General features: G+C 41.9%; 1 protein-coding gene across 2 annotated transcripts in view; it reads left to right on the forward strand.

The window, feature by feature from the left end:
* The window catches only part of CNTN3 (contactin 3), a 411,452-nt gene that overhangs the window by 244,691 nt on the left and 144,454 nt on the right, over positions 1-22,307 (forward strand). For both annotated transcript variants that reach the window (XM_061618591.1, XM_061618592.1), the window contains exon 3: positions 2,696-2,791. In XM_061618591.1, the coding sequence (XP_061474575.1) occupies positions 2,696-2,791 (96 nt within the window). The remainder of the gene's footprint in view (positions 1-2,695; positions 2,792-22,307) is intronic.

The following is a 22,307-nucleotide window of genomic DNA, read 5'->3' on the forward strand; positions in this document are numbered from 1 at the left end:
GGTGGAGGAGGGAGGGGAGAGAGGACAGTGGGGAGGAGGGGGATAGGAATAGGCAGAAGGGGAAGGGGAGGAGAAGGGCAGGTTTGATCATTTGCATTTTAATGAGTTCAGTGGGATTTACTCCTGTGCAATCATGCCTAGGATAGGTAAAACTGACCAGGGGGGAGGGAGGAGAGCTGTAGTGGGCAGGGGAGGAGGAGGAAGGAAGGAAGAAGGGAGGGGAAGAGGAAGGAGGGGAAAGGCAGCTCTGATCATTTGCATGCTTAGATCACAAGACAAGCTTCCGAACCGCCCGCCATCCCCCAGCACTTCACCTACCTTCCTCTTCTGTTCGCACAGGGTTGCCATCAATAAAGATGGTGGCCGAGGCTTCAGTCCCTTACAGAAACCTCGGCCGCCATCTTTATTGATGGCAACCCTGCGTAAACAGCAGAGAAAGGTAGGTGAAGAGCGGGGGATGGCGGGAGGCTCGGAAGCTCATCTTGCGACCCGCGGGATCGCAGAAGGGGAGCGGAGGGCCCCTCAGGGGCCCCCTAGGGGCTCCTAGAGCTGTGGGGCCCTTGGGCCAGTGCCCTACCTGGCCGCACTTTGGAACCGGCCCTGTCAATGGGATTTACTCCTATGCAATCATTACAATAGGTAAACCTGACCATGGGGTTGGAGGAGGGGGCGGGGAGAGGAGAGGGAAGGAGAAGGAGGGGGAAGGAGGGGATTGGAGGGGGAGGGGCAAAAGAAAGGGGAGGGAAGGTTTGATCTTATGCATGCTTATTGAGTTTAGTGGTACTTACTCCCATGCAATCATGTTTAAGTTAGGTAAAACTCACCATGAGGAGGAGGGGGGTAGATTGGGTGGGTGGGCACTGGGCAGAGGAAAAGCCCCTGTCCTTTCTCAAAGGAAAACATTGTGAACAGATTTATTGCTTTTCAGTGTTACCTCCAACTTTTTATTCTACAGCAGGTACATGTAGCCTCCCACCCAAATTTAAACCAAAGCTGTCCCTGGCCACATCCACACCAGACTGTTATTTTACTTTAGGCAGTCATGGCTTCTCCCAAAGAATCCTGGAAAGTGTAGTTAGAGAAGAGTGCTGAGAGTTGCTAGGAGATGCCCTGTTCCTCTCACAGAGCTTCAGTCAGAGTGGCTGACTGTTAAACCACTCTGGCCACTGGAGCTCTGTCAGGGGAATAGGAGTCTCCTCTCAACACTCTTCACAAACTACACTTCCCAAGATTCTCTGGGTGAAGCCATGACTGTCTCACATGAAATCAAAGTCTGGTGTGGGTGTTGCCCCCTGATTAGGCAAGCCCAGCAGCTGTGAGTCTGGCTTTTAGAACTCTGACAGTTGGTTCTTACTGAGCATGCCCGACATTATCATTGAGTTCAAGCCAAAATTTCTGAAATTAATTAAAAATCAGCCAGGCATATTTTTAACTTTTGAACTGCAGAAGATGAAAGTCAGAGTGTGGGACAAGGTCAGTATCAGGAGTACAGGTACTCTGTGAACATGGCTGATTTTTAATGAATTTCAAAAGATTATGAGAACTCTGACAAAAAAGTCCAAAAGGGCTCTGGGTTTTTTATCTCTTTTTAGATTTTGAACTCTTGATTAACTCTGACTATTTTGTGTATCACCATGAAAATTTAGACGGTTGTTAAGCAAGCATTTTTAAGTTCAGGATTATAAATTTTGTAAGGTTTTGTTTTCAAATGAGATTGTGGGAAGCATCAGAATGGGAAGGGGGGTATTTTCAATTTAACATTGTGGAATGTGAAAAATCCATGCTGGCTATAGTATACAGCCACTCTCGTGGCTGTATAATGAGGATTAGACAAATTAACGGAGAATAAGGCTATCAATGTCTACTGGCCATGATGGCTATGCTCTGCTTCCATGGTCGTAGGCAGCTTGCTTCCAAATACCAGTTGCTGGAAACTGCAAGAGAGGAGAGTGTTCTTGTGCTCAGAGCACTCTTGCTGCTTGCTACCTTCCCGTAGGTATCTGGTTGGCTACTGTGAGGACAAGATAATGGACTAGGTAGACAACTGGCCTGATCCAGCAGGCTCTTCTTGGAGTTTTAGATGGATTTTTAGTTGCTGCTTTGTGGGTCTCCAACCCTCCCCAAACTTTTGCAGCTGTTACTCCTTTAGCAGCAGCCGGGTGAAGGAGCGTAGTCTGTCTGTTTCTTCATTTCTCCTCCTCCTGTCTCTGTGTGGTGCCTAGACCAATGTCCAAGTCCTGGGAAATTAATTTTCCTGGATTCCTGATGTTGATGTGAATGTTATCTGCCCTGAGAAAGCTCCTGGTGTCTGTAATGCTGGCATAGCAGTGTTCTAGGTGACAGGGAGTGGGAATAAAGGGAAGAAATAGAAACTCCCTTCTCTCTTTGCCACCACCACCACATGTGCTACAGCTAGCTAAATAAGGGAATGGGCACTCTGGTGTGTGCTGTTCACCTTCAAATTTTGCTGAGATTTGTTTGTATACCAAGCCAAGGATATATGAACCTTGTAAACTTCCATAGTAATAATTATTATCTGTAGAAACATTCAATACCAAATTGGCTCCCTATGGCAAATAATCTCATTGCAATCAGTTTTAGGGCAAGGTTTTAGGACAAAGGGTACAGAAACAAAACCTTGCTCTTTCTGTTGTGGTCTGATTCCTGACACATTCATTTCCCTTCTTAAAAACAGATCTTGAAAACTTAAAGACAAAAATGAGAAGCACTGTGTCTGTACGAGAAGGACAAGGGGTTGTTCTGCTGTGTGGGCCACCAACTCAGTCTGGAGGTAAGAAATATTTGGAAATATCAGTAATCTGTTCTATGGCAGTAAAAATGACAGATACTGCAAGGTTGATGTTTTTGCTTTGAGGTCAGACTACCAGTGTTCACATACGCCTATGTTGATCCAAAAATCCACAATTCAGGACCAGACTAGACATGATGTTATTTGTGTCTTTAGCCCTTATGTGTTGATTTTTATTAACTAAACAAATAGCTGGATTTTTTTTTTCCTGCCATTGCAAATAGGCGGGACAGACCAATTTGGATTGGGACCACAGTGGGAACAAAGGTTTTAACTGCCTTCCTCGTGCTATGATGCAAAACTGGCTTGGGAGGTCCCATGCTGGTTATTTGGGGGGAGGGAAGGGATCAGCCACACAAGGAGTGAAGCTGGCGGTAATCTTACCATTCTGCAAAGCCCCACCACAAGGAAGAAGATTGGATTGCACTCTAAAACAATAATAGACTTTAAAGCCTACAGAAGCAGAGTCTTAAAAAGTGTTCACTGATTTTCTGTTTCTTTTTAAACACATTATTACTATTATCACATTTATATCCCACCTTTATTCCAAGGAGCTCACATTAGTCAGGACCAAATATGTAAAAATGGTGCAGGTGAAATTTCCAAACATACAATGTCTTTACAGTCATGAATATGAAATGTTTTCTTTTAAGCATAGTACATTTCTTTTGTGCTATATTAACTGCATCCACAATGGAGACCATTAGAATTATTCCATGCTTCTAAGTAATATAATTCAAACCAAACATACTGAATTATTGAACACCAGATCAAGATCAAAATATGTCAGCTAGTGCAGCATTTTTGGAGCACAAATATATATGGAACCATATTAAGTTTTCTGTTGTTGATTTAGTACAGCCAGATACATACAGTTGGCAATATGCTGGTCAGTTCATATTAAAAGGCACTTATTTTTATTTAACAAAACTGCACATTTGATCTACTGGAGTCAGCAACAGAGTAACATGAGGCAGAAGCTCACACAACAAGGCTCCTGCAGCTCCATGAACAAAATATACCTCATGGCAGTTGCTGCAGTGTTAAATGAATGCACTGCTTATTCAAGTACATCACTTGCATAAGTAAAAGCACAGAAATAAGCTGTTGATTAGATATATCGTGTTGGATCCACTTGTGCAATGGAACATTTGTAAGGTTCTCTGAGATATTTTTCTCAGTTTTCTCAGTAATTATAGGTTTCTGTGTTTTTAAGGCCTGTAATATAGACCAGAAGTGGGGAAGAAGTGATTCTCCAGATGTTGTTGGACCAACATCCATTAGCCTTAGACAGTATAGCTGATGGCCTGGGATGATAGGAGTTGTAGTACAGCAACATCTGAAGGGCTGCAAGTGCCCATCTGGGACAGTATGTGCATGTAGATGATTTACTTAGTGTCATGATTGTTTAGGGTAACCTTTCCCACTGTGTGAGGCACTAATACATTGATCTCCATGGAGCATAGTCTGTGTTTTATCAGCAGTGCAATGCACCAGGCATACACTGATAAGGAATAATTAAAGTGACATAACCTTCTGTTTTCATTTGGTATAGTTTAAACTGTCACAGGTTGTTTTATTGACAACTTCTGTAATGAGCTACAGTCTTCTGTCACTTGTAAAGTGATTTAAATCTAAAAACTGAGAGATATAAAGAGCTGCAAGTAAGATAGATAGCTTTTTTCTATATCACTGGGTAAAACATAGCTTTTCTCATTGATGACAACTTAATGGGAAATTTGGAGAATACCTATAGATCATGAAGTAGACTTTGTTTCATAATTGACTTCATATTTACCAGTTCAGGCACCAAGTACATAAAACCAGCCTTTAATGGTTTGTTCATTGTAAACCTTTATAGGCTACCCTTCAGTTTCACATCCTCTACAGCATAAGAGCATAGGCAGCTGTCTTATACTGAGTCAGGCTGTTGATCTATCTAGTTCAGTATTGTCTACACTGACTGGCAGTAGCTCTCCAGGATTTAATATTATTATTATATTATTTTTTATTTTTAAAACTTATATACCGCCCGACTAGCAATAGCTCTCTGGGCGGTGAACATAGATACAATAAAATACAATATAATACAAAACATCAGTCTAAAATCAAATTTCACAGTCTAAAAACAGCAAAGGCTAAAATCAAATTACAAACATTACAATCATTAACAAAAAATTAAAATGCCTCGGAGTAGAGAAAGGTTTTAACCTGGCGCCGAAAGGATGATAGTGTCGGCTCCAGGCGAACCTCCTCGGGGAGACTATTCCATAGTTCGGGGGCCACCACTGAGAAGGCCCTTGATCTTGTCACTGCCCTCCGGGCCTCCCTATGAGTCGGGACCTGGAGGAGGGCCTTCGTAACAGACCGTAGTGTACGAGCCGGTTCATAGCGGGAGAGGCGTTCCGACAGATATTGAGGTCCCGCGCCGTATAAGGCTTTATAGGTTAATACCAACACTTTGAATTTGGCCCGGAAGCATATTGGAAGCCAGTGCAAGTGGGCCAAAACAGGTGTTATATGGTCAGACCGCTTCGTTCTTGTTAGCAGTCTGGCCGCCGCATTTTGCACCAGCTGTAGCTTCCGAACCGTCTTCAGAGGTAGCCCTACGTAGAGTGCATTACAGTAATCCAAACGTGAGGTTACCAGAGCATGTACTACTGATGTAAGACAGGGATCACTCCCAGCCCTATCTGGAGAAGCCAAGGGTTGAACCTAGGACTTTCTGCATGCAAAGCAGATGCTCTTGTACTGAGCTACAACCCTTCCCCTATGGTAGATTAATTAAAATAATGATTAAAAATAGCGCCAAATAAAATATTTTAAAACGGCCAAACTTAGAAAAAAGAAACACATCAGGTTCATCTAGTCATAGAATTATAGAATAGTAAAGTTGGAAGGAGCCTATAAGACAATCGAGTCCAACCTCTTGCTCAGTGCAGGAATCAGGTGCATCGATGCACTGGCTGCCCATTAGCTACCAGGCTAAGTTACAGGTTCTAGTTTTGGTGTACAAAGCCCTATATAGCTTGGGACCAGGATACCTGAAAGACCATCTTATCCCTTATATATCCAGTTGATCACTGCACTCTGCAGGTGAGGGCCTCCTGCACATACCATCTTACCAGGAGGTCCGTTCTGCACAACATAGGAAGTGGACCTTTAGAGAAGTGGCACCTACACTTTGGAGTTCCCTCCCCTTAAATATTAGGCACGGGCCATCTCTGTTATCTTTTCGGCACCTACTGAACCTCTTTCAACAAGCCTTTTAAGTAGAGACCTTATCCCAGTCTGTGTCTATGATGGAATTTTTAAAGCTTTTTTAAAAAGATGTGTTTAAAGATGTTTTCTTTTAATATATTTTAAAGCCTGTTTTTATGATGTTTTAAGTGTTTTTGTTTGCCACCCTGGGCTCCTATTGGGAGGAAGGGCAGGATATAAATCTAATAAACAAACAAATAAATAATAAATCTAGTCATAGAATAGTAAAGTTGGAAAGGGCTATAAGGCCATCGAGTCCAACCCCCTGCTCATTGCAGGAATCCAGCTTAAAAGATACCTGACAGGGGGCTGTCCAACTGCCTTTTGAATGCCTCCAGTGTTGGAGAGCCCACCACCTCCCTGGGTAATTGGTTCAATTGTTGTACTGCTCTGAAATAGAAGATGTTTTTCCTGATGTTCAGCTGAGATCTGGCTCCATGTAACTTAAGCCCATTATTCTGTGTCCTGCACTCTGGGAAGATCAAGAAGAGATCCTGACCCTCCTCTATGTGGCAACCTTTATTTGGCAAGTTTATTTTATTTATTTATTTATTTATTTATTATTTGATTTATATCCCGCCCTTCCTCCCAGCATTAACTGAAGTAGCCCAGGGCGGCAAACAGAAGCGCTAAAAACACTTTAAAACATCATAAAAACAGACCTTAAAATACAAAACTTTAAAAACATTTTTTTAAAAGCTTTAAAAACATATTTTTTAAAAGGGTTAAAAACATTATTTAAAAAACATATTAACAAGCAATTCTAACACAGATGCAGACTGGGATAGGTCTCAACTTAAAAGGCTTGTTGAAAGAGAAAAGTCTTCAAAAGGCGCCAAAAAGATAGCAGAGATGGCAAGTTGAGGAGAGATATATTTCCCCTCAGTTTTCTCTTCTCAAGCCTAAAACATGTCCAGTTCTTTCAGTCTCTCCTCATAGGGCTTTGTTTCCAGTCCCCTGATTTGTTGCCCTCCTCTGAACCTGTTCCAGTTTGTCTACATTCTTCTTAAAGCGCAGTGTCCAGGACTGGACACAGTACTCAAGATGAGACTTAACCAGTGCCGAATAGAGGGGAACTAGTACTTCACACGATTTGGAAACTATACTTCTGTTAATGCAGCCTAAAATAGCATTTGCCTTTTTTGCAGCCACATCACACTGTTAGTTCATATTCAGCTTGCGATGAACAACAATTCCAAGATCCTTCTTGCATGTAGTATTGCTGAGTCAGGTATCCCCCCCATCTTATAACTGTGCGCTAGGTTTCTTTTTCCTAGGTGTAGAACATTGCACGTATCCCTGTTAAATTTCATTCTGTTGTTTTCAGCCCAATGCTCCATTCTATCAAGATCACGTTGAATTTTGTTTCTGTCTTCCAGCATATTAGCTAACCCTCCCAGTCTTGTATCATCCTCAAATTTGATAAGTGTTCCCTGCACCTCCTTATCAATGGCATTAGTAAAAAAAAAAAAAGCACTGGGCACAGGACTGAGCTTTGCGGTACCCTGCTCTGGATCCACCTGATAGTTGTTCCATCCAGCCCGCGTTTAGATAGCTTGCTAATCAGAATATCATGGGGCACTTTCCCAAAAGCATTGCTGAAGTCAAGATATATTATATCCACAGCATTCTATCAGGGAGGTTACCCGATCAAAGAATGAGATAAGATTAGGCTGGCAGGATTTGTTCTTGACAAATCCATGTTGGCTTCTAGTAATCACTGCATTGTTTTCGAGTGCTTACAGACTGACTGCTTTATAATCTGCTCCAGAATTTCCACAAGGATTGATGCCAGACTGACTGGTCTGTAGTTCCCAGGTTCCTCTTTTTGCCTTTTCTGAAGATAGGGACAACATTAGCTCTCCTCTTGCCATCCAGCACTTCACCCATCCTCCATGATTTCACAAAGATAATAGACAGTGGTTCTGAGAGTACTTCAGCCAGTTCCTTCAGTACTCTAGGATGCAGTTCATTGGGCCCTGGAGATCTGAACTCATTTAAAGTGATTAAGTATTCCTTGACCATTTGTCTATCAATTTCAAGCTCCAATCCTGCCCCTTCACATTTGCCAGGGAGGGTCATAGACCCTCTTTTGGGAGAAGACAGAATCAAAGTAGGAATTGAGCACTTCTGCCTTTTCACTGTCATCTGTTATCGTTTTACCATCCTCATTGAATACCTGAACCACCATTTCTTTTCTGTCTTTTACTATGCATGCACCTGAAAAAAGCTATTCCTTGACGGCTCCTACGGTTTTATTGCTGATTGCTCTTTTACTGTTTTATTGTTTCTCTGCCTCAAGAAACAGTGTTTTTAATGGTTTTATAACATTTGAATTACTACAGTTAAATTAGAATAGCTATTAGACTTACGTTGCTTCACCTCTTGTATACATCCTCCTGGACAATGCCATCGAGAAACGTTAGTCCAAACAATTTTGCTGCTGCTCCAAACTGTCTTATCCAAACCAAAATTTCAAGTTTTTTTGCTCCTATGACTAAACCGAGTTTTGCAGTGAATCTATCTACACCAAACGTATACTCAACCACTCCGAGAGCTGTGTCACATGAGTGGTCTCTCGACCGTCAACTTTTTACTAGCTTCCCTCTGGGTCTCTCTGCTTCTAAGAATCTAGCAGAAGAGCTCCAAGATGCAGGTTTTAATAACTTGTTAAACCCTTCATTGGATAAAGAAACGTTTCCCTCTTCTCTGCTCACAATTGACTCATATCAACCCTTCAATGACTCGCCATCGCCATCTGCTGCCCATAAGGGAAAAAGCATAACTTCTAGTGAATTAAAGTCGGATCCACTTTTTCATTCTTCACTGCTTGATGAAATAAAACTCATTAAAGACTATATTTTAGCGACTAACCAGCTACTCAATACAGTTGCTCAGTCTGTTCGATCTCTTCTATCTTCCGCTCAACAATCCTCACCAGTGCTTCAAGAAGACATGAATAAGATCCCAAGAAAAACCAAGCAACTACAACAACCAACTAAACCTTCCAAAAAATCCAAAAACATTAAAAACCATAAGACCAACTTTTCAAACAAACTGAACTACAAACCTTTGTTTAAACTTCTCGAGCCTCAAAAAAAACCAATAAAGCCAACTTCCAACTACTGCAATAAAGGAAAATGTGGAAAGGACAATGTCTCTGTTTCTGATACTCTTGACTCAGCTTCAGTTCACTGTGGACCTGGAAATATACAAGTCATGGCCCCATCAAACAACCCTCAAGTTTTACGCAACTGCTCTCCTGTGTTAGAGGATTACCCCCGAACCTCTGCAATTTCTTGGAACCTTCTATTACAGTCGGACAAACTGGTGATCTCCTATAAAGGCAATCTCAACGCCACCAGATCGCAGCTACCTAGTATTACTTTTTTGGACAGTTGCTTCAGTAAATCCATGGCGGCTCCTAGACGAATGAATTTCATTAGATCTATGAAAATCTTAGCCCAATCCTTTTATGAATGGAGACTGATCATAACATGTCACTCGCGGAATATGACCAACCAAATCCTCCGAACAAGGAACTCCTTGACTAAATTCGGTATTACTGTTCAGAGATACTACATCAATACTACGCCTCCAGCTCCTCTAATTGATCCCCTTCTGCTATCCAGTTTTATCAGCACTCATGCATCAGAAACTACCTTAAGCAACTCCTCTCCACCTATGTCCACAAATGACATCCTGGCACGGTCCACCAGCTCCCAGGAGCAAATATGCAATCCCAAGAGACGTCTTTCCAGAAACTGGATCTCGAGGAAAGTCAATTGGCTGACCTATATCTTACTTTGCCTGAAATGGACAGACTATCCCTTATAAATAGATTCCGACGACTGATTTCTCGCCTACAGATGTCTTCTTTATCTAACTCCTCTTCAGATAATCCTGCGCCAAATACAGTGCCTGAGCAAACACCTCAGCACAACATTGGTCAGAACATTATGGATTACCAAGCTAACACCTCTCACTATCCTGAAGGAAGGAGTAGTACGAACTCTCAACAGCCTGAGGAACATCATTACGCTGTTACTAATTTAAATAATTCTCCTCCCCCTCAAGCAGATTCTGTCTCAAAACACAAACCCCATACAAAAAACAGAGCTATCTATAACGATGTCAACGGTTCGCTAGATCTAATCGCTGCTCTTAATTGACAACCCCTCTCACCTCCAAGTGGTGCTCCTCCTGATCCTGTGCGGTCCTATAATTCAACAAACTGTTTACGTTTAATCTCTTGGAACATTGCTGGTTGGAACTCAAAAGTGGTAGACCCAGAATGGTCTTCATATCTTTCTAATTTTGATATTATTGTTTTGCAGGAGACTTGGGTTACTTATACACCTGATATAAATGGTTACTCCTCCTTTAACCTTCCCGCTATACCCTCTTCGAGTGGCAGAGCGAAAGGGGGCTTATTGACCTTAATTTCATCCTCTCTTAACCTTAAAATACAACCCTTACAATCCCTTGCCCCTTTTGCGCTTTCTCTACTCTTAGAAATAGAAGCTTACTAATGTATATATTCCTCCAGTCAAAGACCTGGCCTCCATAGATCACAACTGGGAGCTATTCGACCAGTATATTTCGAACCTTGAGATCTCCCTCCCCTATGCGAAAATGATTATCATGGGCGATCTTAATGCAAGAATCGGCTCTAATAATGACGAACTACTTTCCTCAAAACTTTGGCGAGGCGAAGAATGTGATCCCTTAGCCTTTCCCTATGAAAGGAATTCAAAAGATACGATGATTAATCATGGGGGAATTAATTTAGCCCGTTTTGTAGCCACACATCATATGATCATCTTAAATGGTCTTAAGAATATTGACGATTGGGCGGAGTACACCTATATTTCCAATCATGGCTCTAGTACAATCGACTATGCTTTAATTTCCCAAAATCTCATATATATGATTGATGAATTCACTACTGGATTGAAATTAGACAGTGATCACCTTCCCTTAAACCTCATATGCAATATACCAAGGGGAATCTGTTTAGCTCACAAATATCATTTTTCAGATAACTTTTCTTCCCATCACAAACGACCTGTATGGTCACCTTCCCTAGCCACACGCCTAGAAAAGTTCTTGCTCTCTCCAAGTACTGAAGCCATGCGCTTATTGCTGATGAACTCGAACTCTCCTGATGAGATTCTTCTCACATACGAATCTCTATCCTCTATGTTATGTACTCTACTATCTCCCTACACACCAAAGAATAAATCCCCCAACCAAAATTGCCCCAAATGGTTCGATAAAGAGTGTTTAGCCCTAAAACTACGTTTAAGGTCCATATACCACAACTATCGCCAACATCACCTTGCCCACCTTCCCTCCAAGTACTTCTCTATCAAGAGACTTTACAAGAGGACCCTTGTCTCTAAAAAAAACCAAGCAACTAAAGAGGAATGGAATAATCTTATTGATGCATCCAGACAAAACAATTCGGAGAAATTTTGGGGTATTATCACTAAGGCCTTTAAAACCCACCCCCAAGCTCTGTATTCTATCTCCCCCCATGTCTGGGAAAATTATTTCATATCCTTATATCAAAACAAATATTCAACCATCCCTAAAAATTCTTTGATCCTTGGCCCTCTCCCCCTTCCGGACTGGCCGCCTGTCGACCAAGCCCATATCAGGGAATTGATTGCAGACCTTAAGAAAAACAAAGCCCCAGGCCCAGACAACATTCCCGCTGAACTTTTGCAAAATAATTTAAACTGGTGGGCCCCTTTTTTAGCTAAACTGTTCTCCAATCTCAATAAATTGGGCCACTTCCCTCCCTCCTGGCAAGAGGCTATTATAATACCTATTTTTTAAAAAGGAGATAGACATAATCCTGCCAACTATTGCCCCATCAGCCTCCTATCCACCATCGGTAGATTGTACGCATCCTACTTGAAAATAAAACTTCAGTCCTGGCTTGACGAGCAAAATATCTTGGGATCAGAACAAGCAGGGTCCCGTAAGGGCTGTTCCACATTGAACCACTGCTTAATTTTACATCTTGCTGAGAAATATAACAAAAACAATAGTACAGGTCTACATGCTGCCTTTATTGACCTAAGGGCTGCATTTGACTCCATCCCACGGGACAATCTCTGGTTCAAACTATCAAAAACCTCTATCGATAAGAGACTCCTTTTTCTGATTTACAAACTACATCAAAACACTTCCCTCTGGGTCTGCTGTGGCAAAGACGGTGGGCTGTCAAATCACATTCCTATGTTTACAGGGGTGAGCAATGGTGTGTTCTAGCCCCCCTTCTCTTTAACCTATACTTAAATGACCTGAAAGCTTATTGTTTATCCCAGGATTTCCATATCCCCAAGATTGCCTCCGAACGATGCCCATTACTACTTTATGCGGACGACGCTGTGCTCTTGTCCTTCTCAAAAATTGGATTAACTCGTATGATTAAGATGTTTATGTCTTACTGTAATAACAATCACCTAGTTATAAACTTTGATAAAACAAAAATCTTAGTTTTTTCCAACAAAAAATCCCTTCCCGTTTGGTCAATAAATGGACACCAAATTGCACAAGTCGCTAGCTACAGATATTTAGGCATAACTTTCCATTCCTCCCTAAGTTGGACCACACATGTTAGAGTAGCACTAATGAAGGCAAGATATTCCACAAAAAGCTTGCTTCACTACTTTTACTATAAAAGGGGGCGTTTTGTACCAGCACTTATCAAGTTATTCCAATATAAGATTGTTCCCCAACTTCTTTATGGTGTCCCCATTTGGATCCATTACTTTGGATCCTCAGTTGAATCCATGCTTTCCAGTTTCCTTCGCAGCCTTTTAGCCCTGCCATGCTGCGTTTCCTCTGCGGCTATAAGACTTGAATGTGGCCTGTCCTCTTTGGATTTTGACCACCAACTACTGGGCGAAAATATCTTTAACTCCCCCTCAAGGTCTTATAACTCTTTTTTGGGATGATTCGCACCAATCTTCTTGGCTTAAAAAAATTGAAGCCAAACTAACAAGAATAGGTTTATCCAAGGACTACTTGGCTACACAGGCTCCAAGTACAGTAACCTCTTTAATTTGCTCTCGGCTCAATGATACTGATTTACAAAACTCAACTGCATGTGCTTCAAAAATCTGCTCCCCCAAATATCTAAATTTAACTTTTCCATCTGGTGAACCTGCTCCTTACCTTTATTTCATTACCCTTCCCAAACTACGTCTGGCTTTTTCAAAAGCCAGATTTAATGCTCTAAACTCTGCAATTATGGAAGGGAGATTTCAGCATATCCCATATGAACATCGCACCTGCCCCTGCGGTTCAGAAGTGACTGAAACCCTAGGTCATTCCATGTTTGACTGTGTGCTTTATACACATATTTGATCTAAATTTCTCAAACCCATTCTGACGAATCAGAAATTTAAAAATCTCCCCTCTAACGAAATGATACCTATACTGCTGTCCGATTCGAACAAAGACATCACTATCCAAGTCGCCAAATTTATACATGCTGCCCAAATAATTCGTGCTTCTCTTTAATGTTTGTAATTCTGAATTTTACCATGTTATTTCTGCTGTATTTTCTTTTTTATGTGTTCACTTTGGGTCCTTGACCGCAATAAATATCTATTCATTCTATTCTATTCACTGTCATCTGTTATCGTTTTACCATCCTCATTGAATACCTGAACCACCATTTCTTTTCTGTCTTTTACTATGCATGTACCTGAAAAAAGCTATTTTGTTGCTTTTAGCATTGTTCACTAACCTCATCTCATTCTCAGCTTTAGCTTTCTTGATGTCATCCCTGCAATTCTGTGCTACCTGCCTGTATTCTTCCTTTGTGGCCTGGCCTTCCTTCCACTTCCTATATGTGTCCTTTTCCTTTCTTTTCAAGTCATCTCTATGTTTTTTGTGAATCCACATTGGTTTCTTCTGCTGCCTTTTCCGTTTTCCTTGTTGAAATTATTTGCCATTTTGCCTTTAGAATTTACTTTTTTTAGAAATTCCCACCCACCTTCGACTCCTTTTCTCATTAGGGTCACTTGCCATGTGATCTCACTTATCATTGTTCTGGGTTTATTAAAATTGGGTTTTCTGAAGTCCAGGGTATGTGTATGGCTACACTCAGCTTTTGCTTCACTTAAAATCAAGAACTCAAGTATAACATGGTCACTTTCCCCAGAGTTCCCATAACTGCCACTTCATACTCTGTCATCTCTATCAGTTAAAATCAAGTCAAGGATAGCTGATCATCTAGTTCCTTCCTCCACTTTCTGTAGAAGAAAGTTATCAGCAACACAAGTCAGAAATTTGTCTCCGAACAGATAGCAGGGTAATTGAAGTCCCCCATTACTGCTACATCATGCCTCCTTGAAACATTGGCAATTTGCTTTTTTAAAATGTTATTGCCCCATTTATTTTAATCCAGATACACTTGGTGGGGCTATCATGCTCATCCTCCTGTATTTCTGTGCAGGGGTATATATATATTAACATATAGTGTGACTCCACTTTCCTGTCTATTGCTTCTGTTCTGTTTGAACAAGTTATATCCTTGAATTGCTGTATTCCAGTAATGGGAATCATCCTACCAAATTTGTTATACTTATCAAGCCATATTTACCCTCCTGTATTAAGAATTAAAGTTCAGCCTGTTTGTTTCTCATACTCTGGGCATTAGTATATAGACATCAAAGACCATGTGTTTTATGGTCTGGCTTCCTTCCTATATTTTTATGAAGACTGTTATTGCACCCCATTAAAGCTGTTGTCTCTGTTCCTGTTACTATTTATAAGCCTTCATCAGTCATTACCTCCAAGTTTGCATCTCCATCCCCCTTAAGATTCACTTTCAAGTCCTGCTGATGAAGTTCTCCATGCTATGGCCAAACACATTCTTCCTGGTCCTTGTGAGGTGCAACCAGAGCTTGAAATATTACTTTTAAAAAGTAATAAATTACAGTTACAATTACATGGCCCAAAAAGTAGTAATTACTGTTACAATCGCTCTGAAAGTAACTGATTACTTTACTTTTTCTCCAAAGTAATCACTACAATTACATTTCAGTTACTTTTTTAAAAAAATGCCTACAAGGTGCTGGCCTTGGCTGCTGCACATCTGAATAGACTAAAACAACATTAAAAATAAACACACACATACAGAGGTAGTAGAATAATTCTTTTTATCCATAAGATAGCAATGGTGGTCTCTCCTCTGGTAAGGGAGGTGTGGAGGGAGGCAGAGGCCACTACTTGGATCTTTGCACATCAAACCAAGTGCCACCCACCTACCCACCCACTCAGCCAGTAAGCATAACCTCTCTCACTTAACCACCTCCCAGACCGTGTCCTACCACCAACTAAGGGACACTCACCCAAGCAAACATTTTCCCCTGAGATGCAAAAAAGTTTAAATACTGCAAATGCAGCACATTAGCCAGAGAGGGTGGTGGAGGCCACTTTGTGTACCAAGTGCAAACACAGTATTCACACACACACACACACACCTGTTGTCATATTTCACCTACACAGTTCTTTATTTCCATTCTGCTGCTGCCCCCTTCTCCTCCTTTATCCATGTTCTTGCCCTCCACTCCATTCTTCACCACCACCATCCATTTTTTCAAACAATTCTTTTCTCCACTCCACCTCGTCTCACTCTCCACCTCTTCCCTCGTCGCCTCCTTCCCACCCACAGAGCATAAGGGAAGAGCGACGCTGCACAGAAGCCCAGTTTGAGGCACATGGTTTTCATCCACAAATCAGAGGAGCAGAAGACTTCCCCTGCTTCCCCCCCCCACAAAGTAATGCCCCAAAATTAATCTGGAAGATTACAATTACCCCACAAAAGTAATAAAATTACTCCTAGTTCTATTACAATCAAAATGTAAAGGAATTATCCACTCGTTCCTCAAAAAAGTAATGAATTACAAGTTATTTCTTACTTGTAACTGGTTACTTTCTAGCTCTGGGTGCAACACATCACTTACTAGCAGTCTGTGTTCCATGAAGTGTAGTCCATGGTCCCAGAATCGAAATGTCTCATGTTGGCACCACCTTCGTAGCCAGTCATTCACTAGCATTAGCCAGCTGGATGCTTCTGGGAAGCCCATAAGTTGGATGCAGAAACAGCAGACTTGTATCCTATCCCCAACAACTGGTCTTAAGGCATAGGTATCTGCCTAACACCTTCTGCAGTGAAGACTAGTCCAAAGAGTTTACTGAGTTTCTGTGCACCTCTCTATTCTTTGTTTGACAGAATGGGGAAGACTGAGGTTCCACTAGGACTTCTGAGCTGGACAGGACTCTGTGTACACTCTATATCTTTAAAGCAGATTCAGAACACACTTTTCCCCTCAAGCAATACTGGATACTGTAGTTTACCCCTTACAGAGTTACAATTCCCAGCAACCCTTAACAAACTAGCAGTGCTGAGAATATTTTAAGAGAAAAATATGCTTAAAATGTGATTTTAAGATATAGTGTGTATGCAGGAAAGCCAACATGACATTCTTGGGACAGAGATGTACTGGCACAAGTGCTTCTAGTGTAGGGGCTGGCTCTGAGAGCAATTCCCTCTTCCACTCTGAATCCCGGGCCTCATCCCCTGAAGAAGGGGATTTGACCCTTTTCTGAATTATGAGCAGAGCAGTCCCAGTCCCTGGGCAGAAACAGCAGGATGGAATTGAGTGCTGTATCAACAGCCTTATCTTTTGATGGCTTTTCCATCAGGCCTTTATGAACTTGAGACTTCTAAGGTGAACTAGCTTCAGAATTGTATTACTGACAACTCTACTAAATACTGTAATTTTCCATTGTGCTGTACTGGTTATATTGTTTTTATTGTATCATATTTTACCATGTATTTTATCGTGCTTTATTGTACGCCGCCTAGAGTGGCCATTGGCCAGATAGGCGGCCTATAAATTAAAGTTTATTATTATTATTATTATCTGAAGTCTTGCCAGCTTATGCTGGACAAGACAGACGGAGAAGCCTGGATTAAGCCCTCTTAGAAGAATGGACCCACATAGGATCCAGTAGATCCATGGAAGCTTTTTCTCCTACTATTTTTAGCAATATTCTTTCAATTTCAGTTTTTCTCTTGCTTGATTTCAACTTTTGCAAAACAAATATAAGTTGAGCTTTCTTACGTTTTACAGTTTCCTTGACTTGGCTCAGTAGTAGGGTTGCCAGGTCAGAAGCATCCCAAAGCCTGAGATTTCAGGGGTGGATCCTAGTGATGTCATGGGGGCAGGTCATACTGATGTCATGGGAATGGGTCGTAGTGATGTCACAGGGGCGGACCCAAATGATGTCACGGGGTGAGTGATGTCATTAAGCATGATACATTAAGCATCAACCACAGTTGCTTGGAGTGTACCATTCAAGCAAAAACATCTGATTTGAAATTAAGATAGAAATCTTAGCTGAAAGATAGAGCCTGGGTAGGGAACATTTGATCTAGCCTACTTGATTCTGGCAAGAAGGATTTAAGTGCCCTCAAGCCAGCCCAGTCACCGGAAGGCCATTGTAGAAAGACAGGAGCCTAGTGTTGTGGAGATGTTAAATAGGAGCACTCAGGAGTAAAGATGGATGCCCCTGAAAGCTGCAATTCTAAACACACTTACTAAGCTCCATAGAACTCAATAGAACTTACTTCTGAGTAGATATGGTTTAGATTGCGCTGTTGGTAAAGCTTGGCTAGAGATCCTCTGTAAAGATACCCATATCAAAGCAGGGTTGGCAACCCCCTGTCTGGAATGTCCTCCCCGTACCTTTCAACATGACTACTCCAAACCTCTTTACCGGACATCGGGCAACCCTACCCAGTAGCCATAGTGGCATGCTCTTTGGCTCGCTTGCAGCTTTTCTAATCTTCTGTATACATTCTAGCTGAGCTTATATTGTCTGGGTTTTAAACAACCTCCTAGCATTCTGATTTGACCAACTTATCTTTTTCTTGTCTCTTTGCTTTCTTTTAATCCTCTCATTTTTACAGTCCCGCCCCTTCATTTGAAATTAAATGCGATAAGAATTTAATTGTATGAATGCTTTGAAACTTTCCAAGCCACTAGAGCTGTAATTACCAATCATTCTGTGCTAATTGTACTTGTTTTTTACACTTAAGTCTATGTGTCTGAACCAGTTTAAGTGAATCAATTTAAATGGTTTGTGGTTTGTGCCCTAGGTTTCTATTAACATATTAAGGGTTAAAAATCCCTAATACAAATTCCATTGCCTTTTAAAATATTTTGAGGAGTTATCTATAAGCAACAGGTTGTGGCATATTATTTTGCCACATGCTTCTGTAGATAGATAACTGTCAGTCATCTACTGCAGTTCTTTACAAGCACCGGGCTCCTTCAGAAATCTGATGTGTGAGGTGCCAAACAGAAGGTGGTACAAAAAAAGTATGATATTACTAAGCGCTGTATTCCAAAAAAATAATAATAATAACACATGGTGAAAGGTGAGAATGCTTTCATCTTCCACAGATGGGATGTTACTAACACCCACACTATAAAGCTGTTTGTTGACCCAAATGCTTGTGCAGTAAGAGACAATTTGAAGAACTTTTTTGCTCCTCTTTGAAGACCAGACGCTGAAATAACCCTTGGTCAGGCATTGGTTCAGAGATTTGTTGAAGGCCCAAAGCCATATGAAGAAAAGAAGGCAACCAGTATCTAGTGATGGGTGATCTCCATTTTCTTTAATTTTGAAATCTCTGTTATGTGTGCTTTTAAAGAACTGTCGGGGGGGAAATCTTTTCCCCAAGAGTTCTAAACTGATTTGTAATGTTGGTTGCACTTTATTAAACTGGTTTAAAACATTATATATTGTAGGCTATTTTTGATTAGCCAAGAGGCCAAAAATCATTGGTGATAAGGATACAGTGCAGAGCCTGTCATAATAGTCTTTGCACATCATACTGGCCCTTGACAGTGGAATGTTCCTAGAGCTTTTTTAGGTAAGCTCCTGAGATGCAAAGCATTTCCCCCCTAGGAGCATCTCTGGACTTGCCCATCAATCCTTGGAGTCATAACATTTCCTACTGGTCCACTTTACTTAGCTCTGTCTGAACAGTAAATCTTGTCCACAACTTGGGCTAAATATTTTATTTATTTTATTATAGGATTTCTTACCCACCCTTCACCATAGGGTGCATGTAGTAATAAAATTAAAGATCACATAAAAGATTTTAAATAAGAAACTAATGCAATATAACTATGGAATGCTTTAAAAGAAATGGGGGTGCCACAGCATCCTATACTCTGGACAAGAGGCTACTGTAAAGACAGAATATATCCTTACAGAATATGTCCAGAATATGGAGAAACCGATTGGTTCCCAATCGGAAAGTGTGTAAGACAGAGGTGTATTTTATCACCCTATTTGTTTAATTATATACAGAACATATCATATGGAAAGCGGGATTGGACCAAGATGGAGGTGTGAAAATGGGAGGGAGAAATATCAATAATTTAATATATGCAGATGAAACCATACTAGTAGCAGAAACCAGTAATGATTTGAAACGAATGCTGATGAAAGTTAAAGAGGAAAGCACAAAAGCAGGACTACAGCTAACATCAAGAAGACTAAAGTAATGACAACAGAAGAGTTATGTACCTTTAAAGTTTACAGCAAGGACATTGAGCTTGTCAAGGATTATCAATACCTTGGCATAGTCATTAACCAAAATGGAGACAATAGTCAAGAAATCAGAAGAAGGCTAGGACTGGGGAGGGTAGCTAGGAGAGAACTAGAAAAGGTCCTCAAATGCAAAGATGTATCACTGAACATGAAAGTCAGGATCATTCAGACCATGGTATTCCCAATCTCTATGTATGGATGTGAAAGTTGGATAGTGAAAAAAGTGGATAAGTGAAAAATCAACTCATTTGAAATGCGGTGTTGGAGGAGAGCTTTGTACATACCATGGACTGCCAAAAAGACAAATAACTGGGTGTTAGAACAAATTAAACTAGAACTATCACTAGAAGCTAAAATGATGAAACTGAGGTTATCATACTTTGGACACATAATGAGAAGACATGATAGTTGTGGCTTTTGAGATTGCAACATCTTGTCTCATTGCTGCCACCTGGATGCAACTAATATGGTTGAATGTGTATTATGTGTGAATGATTGAGTTGGTGGTGTATGTGAGTTTTTATTTGGAAGTTTTGTAGTTATTTTAATATTGTTTGGTTGTATTATATGTATGTTTATTGTAGTGTGTGATTGATTAAGTGCATGTGTGTGTGTGTGTGTGAATTTTAGTGTGTATTGGTGTGAATGTGCATTGTGTGGGTGAATGTGACTTGGTGTGTGTGTATATGTGAGTTTTATTTGTTTTAATATGTGCCTGGGAGAGAGTACTATACATCGACCGGGGAGACTTTCGGGGGCCCCAATCAGCGTAGTGACGGGTAATGGGAGGTACGGTGTTGTGAGGAGAACGTGCCAGGTAAGGGGAACTCGTCCCAGACAAGTAGTGTCTGTGACTTGTTCCGGTTCTCCTCACATCCCCAGGACTGCTGGTTGTTCCATCAGTCAGCCTTCGGATCTCCATGTGCTGTTGTTAAATGCCAGGTCGGTTCACCATAAAATCTCCCTTGTTCATTATTTAATTGTGGAGGAGACTGCCCACCTGGCGTGTATAACTGAGACCTGGGTGGGCGATCAGGGAGGAGTTACTCTTTCCCAGCTCTGCCCACCTGGGTATACGGTTCAGCATCATGGTAGAACCGAAGGTCGGGGAGGTGGGGTTGCTGTGGTCTATAGGAGTTCTTTCTCACTCACCAAGCACCCTGTCCAGGTGACGACTGGTTTGGAGTGTCTCCACCTTGTGCTGGGCCAGAGAGACAGACTGGGAATTTTGTTGGTGTACCGCCCACCCTGCTGCCCAACAAATTCCCTAACTGAGCTGACAGAGGTAGTCTCGGAGGTATTGTTGCAGTCCCCTAGACTATTGGTACTGGGGGACTTCAACGTCCATGCCGAGACTGCTTTATCTGGGGCGGCTCAGGACTTCATGGCGTCCATGACAACCATGGGGCTGTCTCAGTTTGTTACTGGCCCAACGCATGTGTCGGGACATACTCTTGATTTGATCTTCGCCACTGGGCATGGAGATGGTGTTCTGGTGGTTGGGGTTTTTTCATCTACCCCATTGTCATGGACAGATCACCGCTTGCTGAAGTTTAGGCTCACAGCGACCCTTTCCCTCTGCAAGGGTGGGGGAACCTATTAAATTGGTCCGCCCCCGGAGACTAATGGATCCTGAGGGTTTCCAAAGGGCTCTGGGGGATTTTCCGACTGAGAAGACTGGCGCTCCTGTCGAAGCCCTGGTTGAATTGTGGAATACAGAGCTGACCCGGGCGGTTGACACGATCGCTCCCATGCGCCCCCTCTTATGTAGAGCTCATACAGCTCCATGGTATACCTCGGAGCTGAGAGTGATGAAGCAAGAGAGGAGGAGGCTTGAGTGCAGATGGAGGCGAACTCCCGATGAATGCAATTATGCCTTGGTAAGTGCCTGTTCTAAGCGGTATATAGTAGCGGTGAGGGCAGCAAAAAAGAGATATTTTGCTGCCACAATTAAGGCATCTCTCTCCCGCCCAGCGGAGCTCTTTAAAATTGTACGAGGGCTTTTACATTCTGGCCCTCGGGATATTATAGATTCATCTGTAGCCCGCTGTGATGAGTTCGCGAGGCACTTCCAGGATAAGATCGCATGCATTCGCCGGGACTTAGACTCCAATATTATGGCAGTGGGATCTAATGAAGCATCCAGAACACGGTCTTGTCCTTATTTATTGGATGAGTTTCAGTCTGTACAGCTTGAGGATGTTGACAAGATCCTTGGACTGGTGCGGGCGACCACATCTGTGCTGGACCCTTGCCCCTCTTGGCTGGTGAAAGCTGGCAGGACCGGAACCGCCGGCTGGGCCAAGGAGATAATAAACGCCTCTTTGAGAGAGGGAGTGGTCCCTGACTGCCTAAAAGAGGCGGTAGTGAGACCGCTCCTGAAGAAACCCTCTTTAGACACAGAAAACCTGAACAACTATAGACCTGTGGCGAATGTTCCGTTCTTGGGCAAGGTGCTGGAACAGGTGGTTGCCGGCCAGCTCCAGGGCTCTTGGATGACACTGATTATCTTGATCCATTTCAATCCGTTTTTAGGCCCGGTTTTGGCAGTGAAACAGCCTTGGTCGCCCTGTATGAT

This window comes from Rhineura floridana, chromosome 3 (assembly GCF_030035675.1).
Source record: "Rhineura floridana isolate rRhiFlo1 chromosome 3, rRhiFlo1.hap2, whole genome shotgun sequence".
Taxonomy (NCBI): Eukaryota; Metazoa; Chordata; class Lepidosauria; order Squamata; family Rhineuridae; genus Rhineura; species Rhineura floridana.